Genomic DNA, 25,175 nt, shown 5'->3' with positions numbered 1-25,175 from the left:
ATTTTATTAAAAATTAAAAAATTGCTGGTTAAATAAGTTCATACCGGTTATTTGCATACCAACATGAGCTGTTAATTAATGCACAATCACCGTTTTAGATCAACTGATTGTAATACTGTATAAGATTTGAATGCATAAATCTAGGCTATGCGCTGTCGGTTTCAGAGCAAAACGTAAAGCAGTGACTTCCACTGATGCACTTCACTCAGCAGCGCTAAACCCGGAAGCGGATATACTTACCTGATGGCAACCCGCTTGCTGATTTTTAAATACTTATTTATATTTATTATACATAATAAATTAATAACAGGAACAAATTACATTTTTAAATAATTAAAATAGAAAAGTGTTTTTACATTTTTAAATTGCAATAATATTTCAAACATCTATTACAAATATTTCACAATATTACTGTTTTTTTTTTACTAAATAAATGCAGCCTTGGTGCATATAAGAGACTTCTTTCAACAACAATAAAAAAGAAATCATAATTTTTGATCTTTTGACCTGCAGTGTATATAATTTTACACATATATGTGATATATTTAATTATATGTAATATATATAATTTTATATGATTTTTATACATGTATGTCAGCTTAATTTAATCGCCATATCAGTCCAAGTAAAAAAAATAAACAAAATAAAAGGTATGTTTTATGTATGTTTATGTTTTAAATAAACATAAAAGGTGACACCAAAAAACAAAACAAAACGCTTAAGATTGTGTATGAGTAAAAACACACGCTATGTCTTACAGGCCAATCTGTCCTCTCTCTGTCTGTCCCTTCATTATTGTGACTGAGTGCTGTCTGTACTTTCTATTTCAGACATCAGTTTTGTGTAAATCAGCGGTGCATGCTGGGGTCATCACGGACCAGTTTGGAGGACCAATCACAGTTGAGGAGCGCCGAGGGCTCAGTCACTACCCTGCGGTCAGAGCCAACGGCATCCAGTCAAAAGAGTGAGTTACTGCAGTGGTTTCTGTGGTCTTTCTCTATGACAGAAGCTTGAAGCCTCAGATTTTATCTGTGATACAGAATGCTTTTATATTCTTAGGCGAGTCAGACATCAGCGTGTGGGCTTTCCCGGTTCATAAAAAGGAATGAAATGTTGATGTTTACACATTTACAGTTGGAGACTATGGGGCAAATATGCAACTGTTGCCTCATCGACTTCCATCTTGAGTGGATTTCTGTCAACACAAGTGTTTACTGTAAGTTTGCCATGAAAAAGTTTTTTTTTTCCAGATTACAGTTTGAAAAACTGAAATAGTCTGTCTTACAAGTTCCCCTGACAAGTCACAACATGTCTTATTCCGGCACTTCATCTAACGGCTATGGCTGAATGTGACCTTGGTAGGTTCTCCGGCAGTACAGCAGTTATTATTAAGTGGTGATTCCTGCCTTCTTTTGCGTGATGGATGGTTCAGGTACTACTTAATGTCACGGACACTCTGTCTGGACTGTTGCGGTTTCACAGATTTGTCATCTGGGAATTGGGGGGCAGGTTGAGAAAGAAATCAAGATTGCCTCTCGTTATAGTCTCTGAGGAGTGTTTGAAGTGTCCATTGAGGAGTGATTTATTAGGAGGACAACAGGCAGCTCTCTAGAGCCAGAGGTTCTTTGATCCATTTAAAACCTGGTGAAGCCTAACAGAACAAATGCAGATTAAGTACATTTTTTGTCTTTTTTTCCACCTTTTATTAATAGGAATAGAAGGAGAAACAACGAGAAATGTTTAGACTCACAAATTTGTTGTGAGATGCTACATTTCTGTGCCTCGCCTCCTTGCATCACAAGGCTGGAATTGTTTCTGCCAGATCTGATTATTTTTCTAAGATAATACACAATAATCAAAACAAACCGAGACAATTGTTTAATTGCATTAACAAATTGTTGAATTGTAATAGTCTTTCGCCTGTTATTGCTTCAACCCATCTTTGTAATAAGTTTCTTGATTTTTTTGGCACTAAGATTGATAATGTACGAAACCGTGTCTGTACCCCTACCCTATTGTGCTCTTCTTCTGTAAATACTCCTTTCTATACTGATATTTTTCAAATTTTTGCACACTTGACTCATATTCCCTTCAAAAGGAGGGTTCTCAATTGAAAGCAGCCACTTCTTTACTTGATCCCATACCCACTAGTTTGTTTCAGTCATGTTTTGGGTCTTTGTGTCCTGTTGTCTTGAGTATTATAAATGATTCGTTGTGTACTGGTGTTGTGCCAGCAGCCTTTAATATAGCTGCTGTTACCCCTGTACCAAAAAAGACAAACATTGATTATGAAAACCTAAACAATTTTCGTCCCATTTCCAATCTCCCATTTCTTGCCAAAATTTTTGAGCGAGTTGTTGCTACTCAGTTAATTTTTCATTTAACTGAAAACAATCTATTTGAGCCTTTGCAGTCTGGCTTCTGTAAATTCCATAGTGTTGAAACAGCATTGGTTAAGGTCACAAATGATCTGCTAATTGCCTCAGATTATTGTCTTTAAATTCTGATCCTTCTTGATCTCAGTGCCGCTTTTGACACTGTAGATCATTCTCTTTTAATTACTCGTTTAGAAACTGTTTTTGGGGTCTCTGATACTGTACTAAAGTGGTTTAGGTCCTACCTCACAGACCGTAAGAAGTTTGTTACAATGGGTGGATTTAGGTCAGAGGTTGGTTTTGTGAAATCTGGAGTACCTCAAGGATCAATTTTGGGCCCCTTGCTTTTTAATATCTACATTTTCCCACTTGGTCAACTTTTAAGATCTCTTCGTCTAAAATTTCATTTCTATGCAGATGACACTCAAATCTATATACATTCAAAACCTGATGATACTGTGCCTGTGGATTTTTTTTCTCAATGTATTTCTAAGCTTAAGGAATGGATGTCGCAAAATTTTCTTTGTCTCAACAGTGAAAAGACTGAGATTATGCTCATTGGTTCACCCCACCAGTTGCGTAAAGCTGGAATGGTTTCTTTAATTGTTGATGATTCTATTATGGGATCTCGGACAAAATTGAAAAATCTAGGGGTAATATTTGATTCAAATTTAACATTTGAGCCTCATGTTCTGAATACTGTTAAAACATCTTTCTTTCATCATAGAAATATCGCCAGATTACGTCCAATGTTGTCTTTCCCTGTTGCTGAGAAGTTGATTAACACCTTTGTTTTCTCTCGAATTGAATATTGAAATGCTCTGTTGGCCGGGGTATCAAAAGCTACCCTAAACAAATTACAGGTTGTGCAAAACTCTGCTGCCAGAATCTTAACTAAAACAAGGTTAAGGGATCATGTCACTCCTATCTTGGAGTCTTTGCATTGGCTTCCTGTTAGGTTTAGGGTTGATTTTAAGATTTTGATGCTCACTTACAAGGCTCTGCATGGTTTGACACCGCAATATCTGTCAGAGCTTTTAACTCCATAATACCCCAAGGCGGAATCTTCGTTCTTCTGATACTGGATTGTTAATTGTTCCATCTACCCGCCTAAGATCGATGGGGGATAGGGCTTTTTCTTCTCTAGCTCCAAAACTATGGAATTCTCTTCCTACTGAAATAAGGCAGGCAAATTCTCTTAACATTTTTAAATCTCGCCTTAAAACTTATTTCTTTAGGGTAGCTTTTACTTAAATTTTTATATAAATTTTATATTGTTTTTATTTCTAATGCTTCCAGGCGCTATAGAAAAATAAAGATGATGATTATTATTATTATTATTATTATTATTATTATTAGTTCTGTGGTTCCAGTTGAGTTTTTAGGGTCGGAGTTGAAGTGATCTTTCCAGGCCCAGAGCCCTCTATCCTGCTGTGGAAAAGCGTAGAATGGTTTGAGAACGGACGTGGGCCAGGAACCCACCCCAGAACCATGTCAGAGGAAAAGGGATATGGATGTTCAAATAGTTTTTAGTGTGTTGCTATATGGTGTCTAGTAGAGGTCGACCGATAGTGGATTTTGCCGATACCGATAGCTAGGTTGGACCACACTGGCCGATACCGATTAATTAACCGATTGTTTTAAAATTGATACTGAACAAAGACTAAAATAGTGCTTTATTAACAAAAACAGTACTGAACCATACTAGTAGTAGTAGTAAAAAAAAATAATAATAGTAATAGTAAATGTTGAAATCAACACCCTCTAACAAGGAACAATACTTACACAGCTTTCATTAATCTTAATGCTACAAATGGACTCTTATTTTAAAGTGTTGCCACTTAATTTCAACTGTCATGCTTAAAGATGCACATCTTTAAATATATACACAAAGGCTATAGCATTAAAATTATATACACAGCCCTCTACGAACACCTTGGCAATTGAATCGCCATTGGCTAGTAAATTTTTTTGTTTGCTCGCCAGACTGATAAATATATATATATATATTTGTTTGTAAAATGGTACAGTTTTATAAATATCTGAAAGTGCACTCTTAACATCAGTCAGTCAAGCATTATAATATGATAATCTGAAGTTTCCCGCTCTGTTCAGCGTGCAGTATCACGTCTAAACAAATAGCACGTGCTGTCAGTGATTTCAACCACTAGAGGCCGCTCTCGCACTGTGTAATGACAGCAGACCCTTCTCAGCCGCAACCCGGAAAACAATCGGCATGGATTTTTGCCGATAACCGATAGTTCCAGCAATCAACTATCGGTGCCGATTAATCGGCAAAACCGATACATCGGTCGACCTCTAGTGTCTAGCATGTTCTGGGTGTTTACAAGGGCATTGCTATGCAGTTACTGTGTGTTCTTAATGGATTTTAGTGCATTACTGTGCTGTTGCTGTTTTCTAGAGCGTTGCTATGCAGTTGCTAGGGTGTTCCAAATGGTTTATATTATAGTGTGTTACTGTGTGGTGTCTGTCTAGCATGTTTTGGGTGTTTGCTAGGGAGTTGCTATGCAGTTACTGGGTGTTCTGAATAGATTTCAGTGCGTTGCTATGTTTTGGCAGTTTGCTAGAGCATTGCTATGTAGTTACTGGGTGTTCAGAATGGTTTTTGGTGCGGTACTTTGTGTTAAGGTGTTCCAAAAGGATTTTAGTGCTTTGCTGTGTGCTGTCTAGTGTGTTCTGGGTTTTTATAATGGCATTGCTATGCACTTATTGGGTGTTCTGAATGGATTTTATTGCGTTGTTATATTGTTTCTGCCTGCTAGAGCATTGCTATATAGTTGCTGGGGTGTTCTGTTTGTTTTTCAGTGCATTTCTATGTGATTGCTAGGGTGTCCTGGATGTGGGGTGATATAAATTTTTTTTATTTACACATTTATTAATTATCACTTTTATATATTTCATTTGATTCTTTTGAGAAACCAAACTATGAGAAATAGTAATAGTGTTGCTTGCCTTAGCAAGCACTTAAAAATATTAATGCATATGAAGCTGGTGAAGTTGCACTGGTGGATTAGCCATTTATTTTACAAACCAATTGATTAGTCAAACTAAATCTATCATCTCCAGTCTAAGGAGATTATGTTGATGATATAACAGTCCTCAGGGTTTGCTTTAACCACTTTAACTGCATAACGACAATCAATATCAGTTCCTGTAATTACATTGCTTGGGTTTTGATCTCAGGCTTGTTTTATTGCATGCACTTAAATGGTTATTTCAGTCTGGCGACTCTGATCAGCACTTGATTCATTGTTCTGTTGATTTTATTCGATTATATTTCTGTCACCAGCAGTTTATTGCTTGTATTCCCAGGCTTCAGACATTTTTTTTTGTTGTTGTTGGCACATCAACTGCTATATCCTATTTCGGTTCGTTCACGCTGTCGTAAACCACTTTGTACCCTGAACTCTGAAATGATTTGCTCGACTGCCATAAAAGTAATGAAAAAGTAATCACATCCAGGAAGCCTGTGATAATGACAGGTTTTTAAGTAATGGCTGACAGAGATGCAATTTCCCAGCCTGTTCCTCTCTAATTACCAGCACACTGCCCTTTTCATCGGCCCAGCTGTACCCCAGTTCTCCTGTCAGAGGGGGAGATGCGGGATGCAGTGAGGGAGGTCCTCTGAATTTGGCAACATAACTGGGTTGACAATGGGAATCTCCCTCTTGGCCCATGAAGGCGTTGCTTTCACATGACAGGGCCTTAATTAATCACTGTAATAATGATCTTTTGTGTCTAAAACGCTGTGCTCACTGATATCTTTGTTTTTCCGTGTCTTTCAGTGGCTCATTGTCTGAAACCCTCTTCACATTTGTGACAAACGGTAAGTACTTTTGTTTTATGGTTCAATGGTGATGTGAATTGAGCACACATATTGGCGTAGGATTAGTCCTATTATTTCCTGAACCATGTTGACATGATTAGTTTTCGCCACCTGCTGCCGCTGTGTGTTACGTTTTTGTTTGACTGGTATATTTGCATCTCTGCAAAAAAAGGAAGTAGCTTAATCACCTTGTGCCGGCCCAACAGGTTTTTTTTTTGTTTTTTTTAACCAGTTCGGATATGGGAAGCCCTGTTTGCTCTTTATCAAGGTGAATGGAAGGCGTGGGAATTTCTTATCGTCTGAGCTTGTTTTTCTCTGGCTGGCAGTCTGGCACAGACCGGTTGCGATTTACTTGTGCAGCTCTGCAGAACCTGATGAATCAAACTCACACCGGTTGCCAAACGTGTACATGTGCCAACACTTGCTCCAAATGTTTACCTTCCACGGTTGTGCAGGCTGCTAAATTGAGAATGACTCACAAATTCCTGAATTTGAGTCACAGTAGCAAACAATAAAGTTTGAGAAAATAAAAATACAATGGGATGAAATCAAGAAATATTTTTTTTCATAATAACGTTTTTGTATTTAATTTATTACTACTTGTGTATATAAATGTAAATTTTATATATATATATATATATATTAGGGATGCACCGATACCACTTTTTACAGTACTCGCCCAATACGATACTTTTATTTTTGGTACTTGCCGATACTGTTATCAGATACCAATATTTTTATTGCATTTGTACATTTTTTAAATATTGATATATATATATATATATATATATATACACACACACACACACACACACACAAAATATTTTTTTGTATTTACTCAATATAATAATTAACTAATAGATTTAAATTTTTATGTCAACATTTAAGTAGTTATGCAAAACAATGTGGTTAATTTTGGTTTAGTTAAATTTGGTTTAATTTTCATTTAACTTGAAAGATATATAAATATATAATAACTTGAAAAATGTTTCATCACAAAAAAAAACTGTTCTTCAGAATTAAAGTGCCCCTATTATGCCATTTTTAAGGTTCCTAATATTCTTTTGGGAATCTCCTACAATGGGTTTACATGCATGCAAGGTCAAAAAATGCTTTTGTTTTCTCAAAATATGCACCCAGAATCATTATTTTTGCCTTTCAGTGAACAGTTCTTAAAATAACCTTTTTTTTCTTAGTGTTAAGAACATTTTAAAATCTAAAGAACCCTTTTCCACTATAAAGAATCTTTTGTGTAATGGAAAGGTTCTATGGATGTTAAAGCTGCTTCATGGAACTATGGATGCCAATAAACAACCTTTATTTTTAAGAACATTTTCCTACTGACAACATGGATGCATTGACTGTTCTCTGTTTACTTGAGTGAAACACACAAGCTTTGGTCAGTTGTTGTTATTATAGATTTGTGGAAGTACCTTTCCTGATCGATATGACCCTGATCTCTTTTGGTCAGAAGTGGACTTGTGTTCAGTGTGCATTGTTGATGTATTGCATGGCTTTCTGATGACAGGAGTTGATAGATGTGTGGACATGTCAATTGATTCCCATTAATCAAATTATCTTAAAGCACAGCCGCACAACCAGCAATGACTGCTACCAACATGTGAGCATCCTACCCTCATCAACCCCCTAGCTAGATGCTAACATTCACAAACAGTATGTGACACGAGGTATTAAGATGCAATTTATGAAGTTTTATGTCTTACTAAATACTCAAATGCATGTAGAGTGAAGTCCAGAGACCATGTTAAAATTCTGATTTTGTTTAAAAATGCAAAATGAAGAGTTTTATAATTTAGAAAAAAATGAAACGAAGAAACAAAATGATGTGAAATTAATACGTATTCAATAGTCCTTGATATTTCTAGGTAATATAGAAAGTAGGGATGCACCGATACCGATACTGGCATCGGAATCAGGCCCGATACTGAGCTCCTGTTACTCGTACTCGTTAAAATGCCCCGATACCAAACGCAGATACCACACAGCATGTGATAAGTGCCATAGTGGATTGAGTGGATTGAGCGCGCGGCGGCGCAGATGCGCGAGCTTGTCGAGTGAATATACCTTTCTCAGACATCACTTGAAAGTATGTAGTTCGGTCGGATATGTCAAAAACAAGTAAAACAATGCACAAGTTACTTAACGGTAAGGAGGGAGAGCGAGAGCGCGCGCACTTCTGTTGTGTGATCTTTGATGTTCACTCACTTAGCACACGCATCATTTGGATTAAAACTAAATGGTAAAAATAAGACCATTTATAGGGGCATTCACTATAAACATAATTTATTTTCAATCTTAGGCATACACGACTTCCTGTACCCAATATTTAAAAAATTTACAAATGCAATAAAAATATTAGTATCGGTACTCGGTATCGGCAAGTACCAAAAATGAAAGTATCGGTATCGGGCGAGTACTGGAAAAAGTGGTATTGGTGCATCCCTAATTGAAAGCTTTAAAAAAAAAAAGTAAAATACCCACTGTACTCATAATGAGTATGCAGAAACTTCAGTCTGGGGATCTTTTCTGACCTCTTTCTGAGATTCTCCTTGTCTTCTTCCCGAGTTTCCTCTGCCGACATATGCTAAATGTGTGGAATGTGATAGTGTTAGCCAAATCGGGACTAAGCAACAGGATGTATTTGGCCCTGTTTTTCTCTCTTTAAAGAAAGTGGGGGTCATGCCCCCCTCTTTTATTGTAGTATTGTTCATAGCACATACGTTTCCATTTAGCTGTACACACGGTGGGTATTTTAAGAGCTCAGGGCTTCCTGTTGAGGCAATGCACACGTAACTGTGTTTTTGCTCCACATGTGTGTTTTATTATGCCAAGCACTAGACACGAGTAGACCTAACATTACTCTCTTTTGAAGTTCTTTTTTTAATTTGGAATTCATTAATATTCACCATAGTTGCACATGTGGCACGAATCGCAAGATATCTGACACTTACACTACCATTCAAAAGATTTTTATATGCTTTTGAAAGAAGTCTCTCATGCTTAACAAGGCTGCATTTACTTGATAAAAAATACAGTAATTTATTTTGTGTATTAATATTACAATTTAAAATGCCAGTTTTGTATTTTAGTGTATTATAAAATTTAATTTATTTCTCTGATGGCAAAGCTGAATTTTCAGCATCATTACTTTGGTCTTCAGTGTCACATGATCCTTCAGAAATCATTCTAATATGCTGATTTGATGCAGTGTTGAAAACATATTTTTGTGAATCATTTTTCTGGATTCTTTGATAAACAAAAAGTTCAGAAGAACAGCATTTATTTGAAATAGAATTTAACAATTTTCAAGTCTTTACTGTCACTTTTGATCAATTGTGAATGCATCCTTGTTGAATAAAAGTGTTAATTTTTTTGAAAAAAATCTTACAGACCCCAAACTAAATTGTAGTGTAAATGTTTCATTTTAAATGTATTTCTGACCACAATGTCCTCTCTTTTACAGATTGCAATCAACAGACTATTCTTCAACCTGTGAGCACTACTACAAGCTTGTCATCACACAGTATCTCTTCTGACGGGTCTGAAGTCGACTGGTTTCCTAACAGCACCCAACCGGGTGTCTCTGATGACCTTAACAATAACCATCCAAAATGGCTCCAGATTGACCTCGGAGAAAAGAGGAGGATCACAGGTAATATCTGTAGCCTTCATAACCTGATCTCATTTACATGTTTGTTTATTCTGATTGTTCGTCTCTGGGTCACCTGACTGTGCCAGTTTCCTCTTTAATACCTCAATGTGCAGATTTGGCTTTCTCAATGCATAGTAGTAGTTTTTCTGTACTTTATTACACACTCGGAGCACATGAGCGTTCACCCCTCCCAGACCGCTAACTGGTATCTGCATCTTTTGAACAGTTTCTGGTATTGCATAAAAACACAGAAAGACCCTCTCTGTGTCCATTCATCACACATACAAACCCTCTTACAAAAGTACATTTAAATTTAGGAACACGTCGGACATGCGTTTATTTTGAGCACGACAGTGTGTAGACAGCACAACCGAGTTTATTTCATACAGCTCAAGGAGAAAGAGAATCTGTGCTTTTGGACACGATGACCCTGAGTGAAACCGGCCCATCTCAAAGAGGAAGCTCTGTTATTGTTGTGATGATAGCGTAAATTTGTAAGGCTAAATAATATTAGATAAAAAGCATTTCACCACTGCATTTTTCTCTGAGAAAGCTTTTGTCAACAGGCATGAAAAATTCATGTTTTTTTTTTTAAATACATTGCTGTAGAGAGTAGGGTAAATCAAAGCAATGAGCCACAAGAAACTAGTGTTGTTGTTATATTAGAATCACCCTTAAACAAAGTAAAATCATTGTAACCTACTGCGCTGTTTTTTTACTGCACTAAATATTGTAGAAACTTAATTTGCTGTAAAGTTGCCTTGCAATGATTTGTATCGTGAAAAGCGCTGTACAAATAAACTTGACTTGACTTGACTTGGCTGTTAAAAAGTTTGGGTCAGTAAGATTTTTTTGTTCTTTAGCAGCAAATCAGCATATTAGAATATTTTCTGAAGAATCATGTGACACTGAAGACTGGAGTAATGATGCTGAATATTCAGCTTTTTATCACAGGACTAAATTACATTTTAAAATATATTCAAATAGAAAACAGTTATTATACAATTAAATTGTAATAATATTTCACAATGTTACTGTATATTCTACTGTATTTTCAATTGAAGTTAGTGATTCATCATGCAACGAAAATGACAACTTAAATAATATTCCACCCATTTCATCAAATATTAGCGGTACCCATGGGGAGTCATCCACGTGCAGGACTCTGGTTTAAAGTGCACTGCGAAAGGTATGATCAGGAATAAGGCACGATCGATGCAATGGAGGTTGAGAAGGAAATTTATCGTCCTGTCACGTGCATCACCAAATATTGTAAGAAGTTTTATTAAAATAAATGGGGTGATAAGATGTTGAGGCTCCGCCGTTATTGAATTTCATTAGCCCCAGTTATGATTTATGCGCGGTTGTTCGTGGGAAAGAAAGCAAGACACGACAGTTACAATATCATGATTGTGGTTAAGTAAGATAGAAGACATCTAAACAAATTATATTTATTTGCATATTAAATATCATAACACACATTTATCATTCAATCTAGTGCTTTCAAATATGACAATTTATATTAAATTAAGCGCAACTTGTGTAGATTTATGGAGTAAAAAGGCTTGAATGCTTCATTTTGACATATATTTGTACACTTTTACCATCTAATCAATCTCAGGATGCTTTAATTTTGTGTCGCTAGACGTTTGCGTCACTAGGGTTAAATTAAGTCTTTCTTTGGTCTGCGCTCTGGAAGTGATCTGTTAGTTCTGCTAAACTTTACAATTACAAAAAACAATTATTAAAACTAAAACTGAAACTAAACTATATAAAAACTAAATAGAAATGTGTTCACAAAATAAAAACTAAACTAAATCGAACAAAATTATTAATGAAACTACTAAAAACGAAACTGAATTTTATAGCAAATTTGAAAATGATAAAAAAAAAGATAAATGCATTTAAAACCAAAAAAAAAAATTTGAAAACGATATTAAAATAAAACAAATTTTAAAATGCTATCATTTTAAAAATGTGTCAGATGTCCAAATGCTATCCCAGCAGTAATTTTCACTTAGTAGGTGGGAGAATTATGAGTTATGCATGGCTCATCCAGTCAGAACCACAATTACCTTAATTTACCTTAACTGCTTGTTTAGTTTTCAGTATACTCCTCTTCAGCCACAAGAAGGGACGCCAGTGTCTTTTAAAAAAAAAAATAAAATAGTGCTTTGATTCTTTAGCTTTCCTGACTTGCTTTAAATAGTGGCCTCTCTTTGATGATGAGCAACTTCCTTTCTCAACTTTCAAGTCATCACACTTCAATCTCACAGCTTCACACTTTGACTTGCTTCTGTGATCATCACGGTGGTGTCCTCACGCCTGTGATGTAGTCAATGTTGGAAAGTAATAACAGGCCTTGGGGTCTTTCTGTGTCTGCTGGGAACATGTCACTTGAGTGTTTCCCTCAGGAATGTGTTCAGTAACTGAAGGAGGCCGGCCGCAGGTTTTCCACTGTGATGCAGATGACGGGCTGCACTCTGAAGTGAAGTCTTTAGCCTACATGCTATCACATTCCTCAGCTGGCTGAGCGTTTGCATCACTGTACTCAGGAGAATGACCTCAGGAGTGTTTGAGGCTAAATGTTGTGTGCCTAGACATTGAACTAAACTTTAGTTTGCTAATGACATAATTCTGAGTCATATTTTTGTTTCATAGGTATTCTGACCACAGGCTTGACCATTGCAGGCTTCGGATATTTTGTAAAAAACTACAAGATCGAGTACAAAGAGAGCAGTCGCTGGCGAACATTTGTCCAGTATAATAACTCTGATGATATGGTAAGACGTTCTTTATATCACTGCATAATCATGTTCAACACAACCCAGAAATGGCACATAGCGTCCACTATATGGAGTATTTTGGAGTAAAATAAAATAATGTAATAATATTAATGATATTATAGTATTGTAATTTTAAATATATATATATATATATATAGAGAGAGAGAGAGAGAGAGAGAGAGTTATTATTATTTCTTTATTGAATTATTATTATATATTTTATTTTTGGTTTACATTGTTTTTCCCTGGCCAATAGTAGGAAATAATAATAATATATTCTAGAGAGAGAGATTTATTTTGTTTTTCCCTGGGAAATAGCATCAAAAATTTTCTTTCAGTTTATGAAAAAGAAAAAAAAAACATTTTCAATAATGAGCACTAATGAATCACACACAATGAGACCAGAGATGTTTAATAAGATTCTTTTTTTAAGTGTCTGTGCATCATTCCTCTGTTTTACCTCAGATCTTTGAAGGAAATACTGACAGCCTCCACCAAACACGCAACACCTTCCATCCCTCCATCGTAGCACGAAGCATTCGAATCGTACCTCAACAGTGGCACCGGACAATCGCTATGAGAGTGCAGCTACTGGGCTGTCCTTATGTTAAACCCATCCCAGGTGCATGTCTGACACATAAAGGCTTTACAACCTAATTTTTCTCATTCAAACTGTTCACTAAACCACTGTTTCTCCCCAAGCAGTGAATTCATCGTCTCCGGTGACACAGGAGGCCCAGCCTACACAGCCCATTCACGATGACATGACCAAACCAGTGGCCTCTCGGGCTGATCTTGGTATGATTTTACACAAACTAATCACTCATTAATTATTACAGATTATGTTACAGATGGACTGAACAAATGTCTGAAAACATGCAAATATCTCTTCCCTACCCTTATTCAAATTTCAGCTTAAAGCATTTTTTCTCTATATTTTGTTACTTGTTGTCTACCTCAGGGGTTTACTGTCATTAAAGGGTTAGTTCACCCAAAAATGAAAATTAGCCCATTATTTACTCACCCTCAAGCCATCCTAGGCGTATATGACTTCCTTCTTTCAGATGAATCCAATCGGAGTTACATTAAAAATTGACTTTGATCTTCCAAGCTGTTTAATGGCAGTCAGCGGGTGTTGCAGTTCATCAGTCCAAAAGAAGTTAAATAAAGCACATCCATCCATAATAAAAAGTGCCTCACATGGCTCCGGGGGGTGAACAAAGGCCTCCTGAAGCGAATCGATGCGTTTTTGTAAGAAAAATATCCATATTCAAAACGTAATAATCACTTTAATGTAGCTTGCGCTCACTGTTGTAAAGGGAAGCAGTTCCGGGCGGATGACCTCTGAGGTCAGCGCTGCGCATGCGCCAGTGAGTCTCGTAAAAACCAACGTTTGTTTAATAGGAGCAAAGGAAGCAAAGTTTCCTTACTTTAGCAAAGGAAAACCAGTCTCCTCTTGGCTTATATCAAAATCCTCCGACATTGTTCTTTACAAATCCTCATTTTGTACTTCTAATTCGTGACCGTTGTTATGTTTTGATCTCTCCCCTGCGCTTCCGCGTTTGTCACTTCTGAGTGGTGCATGCGCAACACCGACTTACGTCATCCTCCCAGAGCTGCTTCCGCATACAACTGTTGGCGCAAGCTAGACTAAAGTGATTATTACATTTTAAATATGGTTATTTTTCTTACAAATCAAAGACAATTTTTAATATAACTCCGACTGGATTCGTCTGAAAGAAGAAAGTCATATACACCTAGGATGACTTGAGGGTGAGTAATTCATGGGCTAATTTTCATTTTTGGGTGAATTAACCCTTTAACTATAACCATAAAAAGTGAATTACTTAAAATGAACAGCTGAAATAAAATGAAGTATTTAAAAAATTAAATTGCTTATTTTATTTCAGCTAACATTTCTCATTTTCATTTAGTTTGTTGAAGTACTAAAATAACTAGAACTAAAACTTAATAAAACCTATATAAACAATTTTTTTTTTTAAATTAGTAAAAAGTAAACAAAAATTAAAAAACAAAATATAAAAATTAAATGTAATTCAAAATATTACTAAGAATTTTAATAGTACATCAATGACACTAAAATAAGTTATCTACCTGACCTTAATTGTTATATTTGGGCAGTATTTTATTATTTACTTTATACACATTTTAATTTATTTCCTTTATAGAAATATGTTTGTTTATTTTTATATTATTATATTGTTCTCTTTTCTCATATCTGAAATGTCATGGTTCAAAAATGTGAGACCATGTACATGAATATTTCTTTGTTTTTCTTCATCATGAAGAAAATATATTGTATTTTTCTTTTATTTTCAGTTAATCTGGTCGTAATAATTGTGCCCACCATTCTGCTTGTGGTCTTGCTTCTGGTGGGAATCTGCGTGGTTAAAATGCTATACAAGTAAGTCAATTTTATGTTGTTTTTTTTTCAGGATTTTCCCTGAAGTCCTTTTGCTACCATACCATTTTGAGATGTAAAAGACCTCTGTTATGATTACCTAACCTTCAATGTGTATCAGCAAAGTAAATAGGTCCGTTTTGATTTCATGTTGACTTTAAAGAAGAAAGGATGAAAGTTAAGACTATTTTGTCTGTATTCTCCATGTTGTGTCTGATGTGAGAGGGAGGTAGAGTCTGATATGTTAGCATTCATTGGAGCACAGCAGGTTTATCTCAGTTCAGCTACCATCTGTTTCAAGTCCTGTTATCAAACACAGCAGACAGTCTCAGCATTGCATATGTGCATGCACCAGTGATTCCCAGCCTGCCCTAATAGATATCACAGCCACTGGTGTCGATAAAAGAGCAAACCCTGTGTGGCCTGTTGTGATTCCTCAGCAACACATTACAGTGGTGTTTAGATTCATAAAGAACGGAGCGATTGAGGGCTGTGGGGGATAAAGGAGAGTTGAGGGTCAAAGGTCAGTGTCAGGAGATGTGCCAGCTGCTTTAGTCCTCTGAGAGAGAGCTCAGGGATGGGGGAAATGAGGATGAATGAATGGAAACCTCTTATGGAGTTGTTTCAAGGGAATTGTTAGGCTTCTTCTGTTGTTTAAGACTGATGAAGGTGATGAGAGACCCTAGACTTTGCCACCTGTGTCTCTGACGTTGATGTTTTTCATTGTCCCACAGTAAGAAGACAAAGGAGAACACATATGGCTCTGCGGAGACACATACAGGTAAAACATTAGTTTTAACTGAACTGGCTGGAACATTTAAAGGAATAATCCACAAAACCTGTTATAAACACCAAAGCTGTTATAAACCTATGACTAATTTCTTCAGTGGAACACAAAGCAAGATGTTTACAAAAATGTTCAAACTGCACTTTTTCATACAATGAGAATAGATGGGGAGTAGTGGTCCCCAAAAAATATCACCATAAAAGCAGACCATATGCTATAAATCCTCTGAAGTTATTTCATAACTATATGTGGAAAAAAAAAAGATTTTTTGAAGAATGTTTCGAAGAATATTTAAGCAGCTGTTTTTTGAAAATTTGTCCTTCTAAGGCTATCTGATAGCTTTGTATATGAAACAGACTTTGTTGTTATCATTTATGAATAATTACTTAATTTTTAGTTTGTTTTCATATAAAGCTATCGAATAACTTCAGAAGAATGTAGCATTTGGGTTGCTTTTATGATGCTTTTGTTTTTGGCGCCACTGTTCTCCATTTATTTCATTGTTCGAAAAAGAGCAGCTTGAACATTTTTGTAAATTTATTGTCTTGTGTTCCATCGATGAAATTAGTCCTACAGATTTATAACAGCTTAAGGGCGAGTAAATAGCAGCAAAATGTTCATTTTTGGGTGAACTTCTTCTTTGCTTTCAGCAAAACATTGCTTTCAGAACGACATAAAATACATAAAATCATTTCATTCAAACATTTGGATGAATAAAACATGACTTCACCATATCTGGATGATCTGAATGTCTTTTTTACCTTTATCATTCACCAAGTCTTCACAAAATATTTTTTGTCTTCATGACATACCCCTTCTTCCAAATATACGTAGCTGCTCAACTCACACAGAGATAAAACCATCTTTCACAGAATGGCTGACAGTTGAAAGATTCTTGTCTACAGGCTGTTGGAGACAGATAAAACAGCCGTTTGCCAGGCACCAGTCCACAGAGTTCACCATCAAGTACAGCTCTGAGAAAGATCCCATCCAGAAGCTGGACCTGGTAACCAGTGCAATGGCAGGTAAAGATTGACTGATTTAATCTTAACACAGTGTCCCATACGGCTACAAGGATTTTGCTACTCTGTGTTGAGGAAGCTGCTAAAAAAACTGTAGTATGTTAAAGAAATTATTTCTTTTATTTAGCAAGTAGGCATCAATTTGACCAAAAGTGATAGTAAAAGCATTTATAATGTTTTAAAGGATTTCTATTTCAAATAAATGCTGTTCTTTTGAACTTCTATTCATCCAAAAAAAAAAAGCACTGTTTCCACAAAAATATGAAGCAGCACAACTGTTTTCAACATTAATAATAAAAAGAAATGTTTCTTGAGCAGCAAATCCGCATATTAGAATGATTTCTGAATAATCATGTGACACTGAAGACTGGAGTAATGATGCTGAAAATTCAGCTTTGCTTTCACAGGAAAAATTTTACATTACAAAAACGACATTAAAATATAAATTGTTTTAAATTGTAATAATATTTTACAATATTACTGTTATTATCAATATCACAATATTACTGTTTTATTGTATTTTTATATAAATAAATGTAGCCTTGATGAGCATAAAAGAATTCTTTCAAAAACATTCAAACAAATTGCTGACCCCAAACTTTTAATATAATAATCCAAAGCAACAAAACATTTGAGCTGGTAGCATGCTACTGAAAATGTAGTTAATGTTAGTTTAATGTTACGTTCTTCCCAACACTGAAGCAAATATGGTAATAGGGCCCAAGTGACCAACAAAATGTCTTATAGCACAGCTTACTTGTCATAGTCAGACCAAAAACACTTCACATGGAAGAGATGTGATTTATCGCTTTGTTTTATTGCTTGTTGTCATGCCCAGTTAGGACATTGTGTTCATGTGGAAATATGGATTTAAAGCCAGAGCGTTTCATTTTTGTGGCTGCAACTGAAGTCAGAGTGGAGTGTTTTTTTTTTTTATTGTCTGATATAGGGGTTCAACTTCTAAGGCAATTTATTGCCCACCAATGAGCTGAAGAAGGAACATAACCTTTTTGAAATAGTTGTAACAGCCTGAATCCTTGCCAGATGAAAACGCCTGCTAAAATGTAATTGCCTCTTTTCCCCCTACACTCCTCCAGGGCTGTAATTATTGATGATTCAAGGTTTGTGCAAGACGTCAGACAGATTACAGGCGTTCCGATTTCAAGCCCGCTGCTTGACTTGGAGCCCCTTTGAGCAAATACTGAAACTTTTCATTGTTTTAATTCATGCTGTAACAATTTATTTGTTCAGATTTTGTTTTTATTACTAAAAATGTTAGTCGTTCCTCTTTTAGACTGTCAGGAACAATTTCAGTACCTAAACTTATTTTATTTCAGCTAGTTGCCAAGGCGATATTTCTCATTTTCATTTAGTTTTTTAATATTTTATTTCAGTTCATGTTTAGTTTATTAAAATCTTTTTTCGGTAATTAAAATAAAGCTGAAATTAAATAAAATAAATAATTAGATCTTAATAACTAAATAATTAAATCTTAATTAATAATTAAATCTTAAACTTAAAAAACTTAAATGAAAATTTGAAATGTTGCCCACTAAATACTAACTGAAATAAAATGTGAAGTACTAAAACTACTAAAATTGATATTAATAATAAAAAATAATAATAATAAAAATTGAAGCTAAATAATAAATTGAAGCTATATAGAAATATAAAAAATTTTTAAGAAATGACAAAGGCACACAACAAAATTACTAAAACTTAAATTGAAAACTGAAAATATATATAAAATAAAATCACATTCAAAATATTAATAAATACTATAATAGTATATAAATAATACTAAAATAACACTGAACATAAAGATTACGGTGTTTTAGAATAACTCTTACTAAGTTACCAACTATTTCCCTTTTCTTTTTCTTCAGCTGAGTACCAGCAGCCTCTCATGCTTGGCACAGACACTGTGTCCCGAAAAGGCTCGACGTTCAGACCCATGGACACCGAGGCCAAAGACAAGGACATCGAGGCAACTTCTCACTACGACCACCTGCAGACGGGCATCCAGTACGCCCTGCCACTGACCAATCAGGAGCCAGAATACGCCACGCCCATCATCGAGCGCCACGCCTTCCGCAAAGATCCCTTCCTTCCGGATCCCAGCTACAGCGTCCCAGGCGTTGTACTAAACAAAAGCCCGTCGTTTCGAGCGGTGGAGGGCAGTAACTGTAGGAAAGTGATCGGAGGGCTGGCCGGGGGGTACCAGGCGCCCCACATCAAAACGGACACGGGGAATTACCCAGAAGACATCTACGACAGCCCTAAAATCCAGAAACCCATCATGCAGAACGGGAGTTGTTCGAAGTACCAGAGACCCCAGATTAAATCCCAGGTTCAAGAGTGCTATTCCACTCCCAGAGACTGCATCAGACTGCCTTTCTCCGGACTCAGGCCAGACCCAGAGGGCAGCAGCTCAGAAGGAAGCTGAGAAGAACCATACTGTGATGTTTTCTGATTTACCTGACTCAACAAAATCACCTCCAGACTCTACTTAACTTATTTGTGCATGAGGGACAACTTGTTTTTGCATTTTTGCGGAGGCCGTAATGGATGCGATCAGTTTGTGTAATTTAACAATTTTTTTGTATATATGATGTACTTTGTCTTGATGAATCGAGATTTCTTAAATATGTTCCTGTTTGTTCAAGTTTTGTTTTAAATCAAATGCAATATGCAGAAATTTGAAGGGGATAAATGCGTTCATTCCCTAATCGGGGACAAACTGTGAATGCGAGCCAGATTTTCATGTGTTCTACAATGTGACCATCATCTCGATCTTCTCAGAGTCTGCTTCAAATATCCTTAAAGGACAATTTCACTGATTTTCAACCATCTTTGCATTGTTAAAATGATGGTTATGTAAATGTTCAATGTATACTCTTTGTCCATGTTACTTCCCTACTGGTGTAACGCAAGTTCCTGAGCAGTTACTTTGATCCATCTCCTAAAAGGTGACCTAGAACCATTCCACGTTCATGTCTCTTCACCAATCAAAACACATGAAATTTGTTGAAATTAATGTCATTTTTGAAATTTCAACATTTCTTCTTTGTGTTCCACAAAAGAGATAAAGTCATACTGGATTGGAGTATATGATGGAGGTATTTAGGTATTTTCGTTTTCAGGTGGGCTATCCCTTTAAGCATCCTGGAAGACTTGTGAGTTGCTGCTGTTTAAGGGACAATCCCTGTTAAAGATTACTGACAGGTCTTCATTTCTGTGAAATGTTTTGGGGGATGTGCTCGGGGACCGATGGTTAATGTTTGATATGCCCATGAGGATCTGGTCATGCTGGTGTGTTTTAGTGCTTTGCCACTGAGAATCTCAGTGCTGTGTTTGTGCTTGTCCAAACCCTGATTAAAAGCACCAGTAGTTCAACATGTCCTGTGATGGGTGCTTTGCTAAAAAAAATGCAAATGTCTTTTAAAAATGTGAAGAATCGGCATGATTACTAAGTATCTGGTGAAAGCAGGATGTCACACATGAGGTGTCCCTGTGGGACAGTCATCAGGAATGTAAAGTTGGAGTGTTAGTTATGGGGCAGCAGCTGATGGTGACCCTGCTGTTTAAATCTATCGTTCAGGCGTCGTGCATCACATTTCACACCCAAAGTATGTAACATTAAAGCACAGCAGTGAATCCCTGGCCTGACTGACTGCAACAAATGTTAGTCCATGTGTAGCCTATCCGATTCTGGTATACCTATGTGCAAATGCAATCATTCGGGAAGGAAGAACAGGTATAAAATATGGTAAATATATATATTAAGACGTAAAGCATGCAGACAGTTTGGTTACAGTTAAATAACTAACAAACATCTTATAAAATCTTATTCATCTGCGCCAGCTGCCACAGGAGAGTGAACTGCCTGTCAGAAATCATAGCACATCAGCTGTCTACTGCATCATCGCTGTGTCTGTCGCGCGACTGTTGCCCTTTCGGGCTTGAACTGATGGTAAAACTAACGACATTATTAACTGTCTTGATATTTACTTTGAAAGCTGACGCCCGTGATTATGGTAAGGGGTGTTACATTTCCAACACATGCTTGTGGTGTTCGGCTAATCACAATTCACTGGGTCAGCTGGCCAATCAGAGCAGACTGCGCTTGTCAAAGGAGGGGGCTTTGTTGAAAACGACGTGTTTGAGAGAGGCGGGGCATAGAGGACCTACAATAATGTACAGTATTTGAAAAATAATGTGTTTTTTGAACATTAAAGCATGTCAACATATTCTGTTACTCCAAATACACAAAATAATGATCTTTAAAATAGCATCATATGACCCCTTTAAGCATTGTATAATGGTTGTTAACGACTTGTGTGTTCTCAAATATTAGCACTAAGAAAAAGGTTGTGTCATGAACTTAGAAGGCTCGCGAAACAGCTTTGTGTTTTGTATGCAGGTCTTTGTGGGAAGCGGAACTTTCTGTGGGCTGTTAGTTCACGCCAGGGTGCATTCCCAGTTCACACCTGCGCGTTAAAGGGGTGGTTGATTGCGATTTCACTTTTTAATGTTAGTTAGTGTGTAATGTTGCTGTTTGATCATAAACAATATCTGCAAAGTTACGAAGCTGAAAGTTCAATGCAAACGGAGATATCGTCTTTTAAAATTCTGGCAGTTTAATGCCTACAAAAATGACTGGTAAGGGACTACAACGAGTTACTTCCCGGGTCCGTTACGTCAAGAACCCAGAATTTTACATAAACCCCGCCTCCGGGAACACGCAGCAAAGGGGGCACGCGCGCTAGAGGCGGTTTAGCCAATCACAACACACACTGGGCCAGCTAATCAATCAGAGCCCATCGTGTATTTCTGAGGGAGGGGCTTCATAAAAGCAGGAAATGATCAGCGTGTTCAGAGGAGAAGGGACAGAGTGGTGTGGAATAAAGGTAAATTATGTGAAAAATAATGCGTTTTTTAACAAACAAAGCATTAACACATGTTAGACTGCACCCCATAAACACAATCAAGCCTATAAAAAAAACAGTCAACCACCCCTTTAAATAACGAATCCTGCTAGATTATGAATATTAATAAGGTCGGTATTACGTTGCTTTCATTAGCTTCATAAGGCGCAAAGTCATATATTAATATTAAAATAAAAAAATAAAGTTTATAGTTAACTTGGATATTCCATTTGCCTCGCGACCATTTACAATCGTCTGCCTTGTGTTGCAAAGCCGACTGGGCGAACGTCACGTTGCGTAATTAATATTAATGAGCTCATCGCTTCCGCCGCAACTGTTTCTGATCTTTTTTATTTGCTTAATTTAGTGTGTATGAAACTTTAAACTGACTTTTTTTGTAGTATTATCATCCAGACCTTTACTGAAGCCAATATGTGGACGAACCCAGAGCGGCGTTACATGGTAAAGTAGGCTACGTTAACTTTCTCAGGATGGACAGGTGGAACCACACTTTCCAGCGATGATGACAGGATATAGCATTTTATTTAATCATATTATAGAGAGATAACAAGAGCAGATTTCCATTTGTACATCCCTGGAATTAATTTAAAAAAAAAGCATATTTATTCATCAACAAATGTCTCCATTAAGACAAAAACCTTCCTGAGATTTGATTTGTCTTAACCCTGTAAAGCCTGCATATTAAAAAATAGTTAGAAAAAATAAATGAAACATTTTATTAAAGTATCATCTTTGATATATCACGCTTTTATGATCAAAGCTCAGTCAATTATTGTGGGGGCAAAACATAAAATGCAAATGTAAAACGATAATTGAGAGATGAACGTTTTACGTATCGAATATAACAGCAGGCATTAGTGACTGTTTCTATGGGCCGCGATACGTTCCAAAATGGCGAACGCGTCAACGTATCTGGAGCGGTCGAATAGGGATCTATACATATCTATGATAGTAGACGCATGTGCGGAAGCGACCTGTCACGCGTATACATCCCTCATTATTTACACAGTACAGAGAGATTGTGGACGTGTTCACTGGCACTGCGATGATCTAAAGATATTTAGAAGTACAGGTACAAGTACAATGGAAAACTATGTTGATATATCATCAGACAACGTGGAATTTTTTGCCCAACCGTATTTATTCGATGTCACGCGCCGGATGTTGTGAACGCGCTCAGGACAGTTGGACATTGCAGTGGATCAGAGGTAAAAAATGATATAAATACTGTTCAGTTTCTTGCACAAACCGATCGTTTCGTGTCTTAAGACCTCAATGTATCGTCACGAGCCGCAGGGTTTAATTTGGTTTTGTCTGTGTATGTTTTTTTTTTACTCTCAAAGCCGTGGAGCCCATTGACTGCCATTATAAGACTGATAGACTGCAACGGTTTGAGTTAAAAATCGTCATTTGTGTTCTACTGAAGAAACAAAGTCACCTACATCTTGGATGCCCTGAGGGTAAGCAGATAAACATCAAATTTTCATTTTTGGGTGAACTATCCCTTTAAATGTTTTGTACTTGTTCGGTCAAGCCTGCCGTACTGCCACCTCACGTTTACTGCAGTTACTGCAACTGCACCCCAACAAAACACGATGCTCTGGGCAAATAAATTTAAGTTTATTGAAACATTTCATGTCATACAATAACTACATGTGGAACATTTATTCCCAGTCTCCCTATGACATTTCCCATGACACTGGAAAAACAGTTAACAGATAAAATAATCACAAAAAAGGATTGGCTATAAAAAGGAGAAATGTTCCTCCATGTCAAAGTTGCATCTGTGCTGTGCCATGCCCTGGCAGTGTGGGAAGCATTTCATCTCACAAATCATCTCCCAGATGAAAATAAAACTAACAACCATCCACTGAACCAGCTCACATACTGACAAGAGAAGACCTTACGGCCAAAGGAGCTGATTGTCCCGACTGCCCTCATCTACCTAACATCTACAAACACCTGAAACAATTACAGTGTGAAGCAAATAACTTATATTTCATATTTACCACTCAAGCTATGCTTCCTTGCTGAAAAACCTGCTTAAACCAGCCTAAGACCATCTTAACCACCAAGCTGTTTTTCTTCCAGCAGGGTAACGCAATTGTTTAGGGAATGTTTTATTGCTATGCAGCCCATATTTTTCATTTAAATATAGAGTAATCAATGTACAGACATTCAGACTGGAGCATTAAATGGTGATAATGTGATAAACACCTTTCTGAAAATGCTAGTGAGAGAACAGATTGAGAGAAAAGTGATATGTTAAATAATTCAATGGTAGGAAAGCAACACTGATGATTATAGGAACTCTTCTAGTGATCTATACAGTAGTGATCTTACAATTCACAGATTTCGAGGCACTACAGCTGACTCTACTGAGAATGAATATAGGGCAAGTTAGTTGTTGAGAATCCTCATCCTTAATTTCTGTTCACTTTTATGTTTTTTTGTTTTTCACAGAATATAAAGAGTAAATTGGCTTGGATTAAACACACCATGCTACATCGCTGTGTAAAAATGCAAGTACAGTTCCCTAACCAATTCATATTAGTATCTTCTCCAAAGAGTGTTAATACAGTAGGATCAATGACACGATCCGGTCTAGATGGACATTGTTCAGTAAAGATGTTTAAAAATACCTTGATAGATATGTAAGGGTGGATATATTGCAAGCTTGAAAGGAATATCTAGGTCACATTTCACCCTAAAATAAATTAAAAGGAAAAAAGGTACTTATTTTTTTTAAATAAAGAAAATAATGTTTAATTTTAGGAACATTAATTATTAATATTTTTTGTTTTTGCATTGTGACATTATTTTCATTAAAAAAAAAAGCACACACCCTTTCTATAATTGTCAGTAATGTATATTTTTGTACTGAATTTAATTAAATAAAAAAGTAGCATGTTGCTTTTTTTTTTTTTTTGAGGGAAGTGTGCTTCATTGTCCTGAAAATACAAATAAAAAACAAGTTAATTATTTTTAAAATATAGAATTTTTTTTTAATTCAGTACCATTAATTATTATTGGTCTTATTTTGCATTGTGCCATTATTTTCATGAGAAATAAGCACATTAACACTTACATTTCACTTTTCAGTATTTAATTTTTTTATTTAAATATTACATTTTTAAAATTGAAATATTGAAAACTGAGTGACTGTAAATTTGAGGGTATGCATGTCCTTAATTGGAAATTAAAAAAAACAAATTAGCATGTTACAATGATGAGAATTTGGGGGGAAATGTGTTAACTATTTTGAAAATAATGCCACAGAGAAGTAATTTTTTTTTTAAGATTTTTGCATGAAG

At 36.1% G+C, this 25,175-nt stretch overlaps 1 protein-coding gene across 5 annotated transcripts in view; it reads left to right on the top strand.

Annotated features, from left to right (window-relative positions):
• Positions 1-25,175, top strand: part of LOC107697143 (discoidin, CUB and LCCL domain-containing protein 1-like) — a 55,416-nt gene that overhangs the window by 25,714 nt on the left and 4,527 nt on the right. The window contains exons 6-15 of one of the 5 annotated variants that reach the window (XM_016497800.1): positions 831-964; positions 6,182-6,222; positions 9,707-9,895; positions 12,557-12,678; positions 13,147-13,303; positions 13,387-13,479; positions 15,022-15,106; positions 15,838-15,884; positions 16,796-16,915; positions 18,799-19,938. In XM_016497800.1, the coding sequence (XP_016353286.1) occupies positions 831-964; positions 6,182-6,222; positions 9,707-9,895; positions 12,557-12,678; positions 13,147-13,303; positions 13,387-13,479; positions 15,022-15,106; positions 15,838-15,884; positions 16,796-16,915; positions 18,799-19,358 (1,548 nt within the window). In that variant the 3' untranslated portion in view covers positions 19,359-19,938. Of the gene's footprint in view, positions 1-830; positions 965-6,181; positions 6,223-9,706; positions 9,896-12,556; positions 12,679-13,146; positions 13,304-13,383; positions 13,480-15,021; positions 15,107-15,837; positions 15,885-16,762; positions 16,916-18,798; positions 20,342-25,175 lie in introns of those variants that run through there. The other 4 variants (XM_016497798.1, XM_016497799.1, XM_016497796.1 and 1 more) reach the window with 4 other exon arrangements.

Source organism: Sinocyclocheilus anshuiensis, unplaced genomic scaffold (assembly GCF_001515605.1).
Source record: "Sinocyclocheilus anshuiensis isolate Anshui unplaced genomic scaffold, SAMN03320099.WGS_v1.1 scaffold38, whole genome shotgun sequence".
Taxonomy (NCBI): Eukaryota; Metazoa; Chordata; class Actinopteri; order Cypriniformes; family Cyprinidae; genus Sinocyclocheilus; species Sinocyclocheilus anshuiensis.
This window is presented reverse-complemented; position numbering and strand designations above follow the sequence as displayed.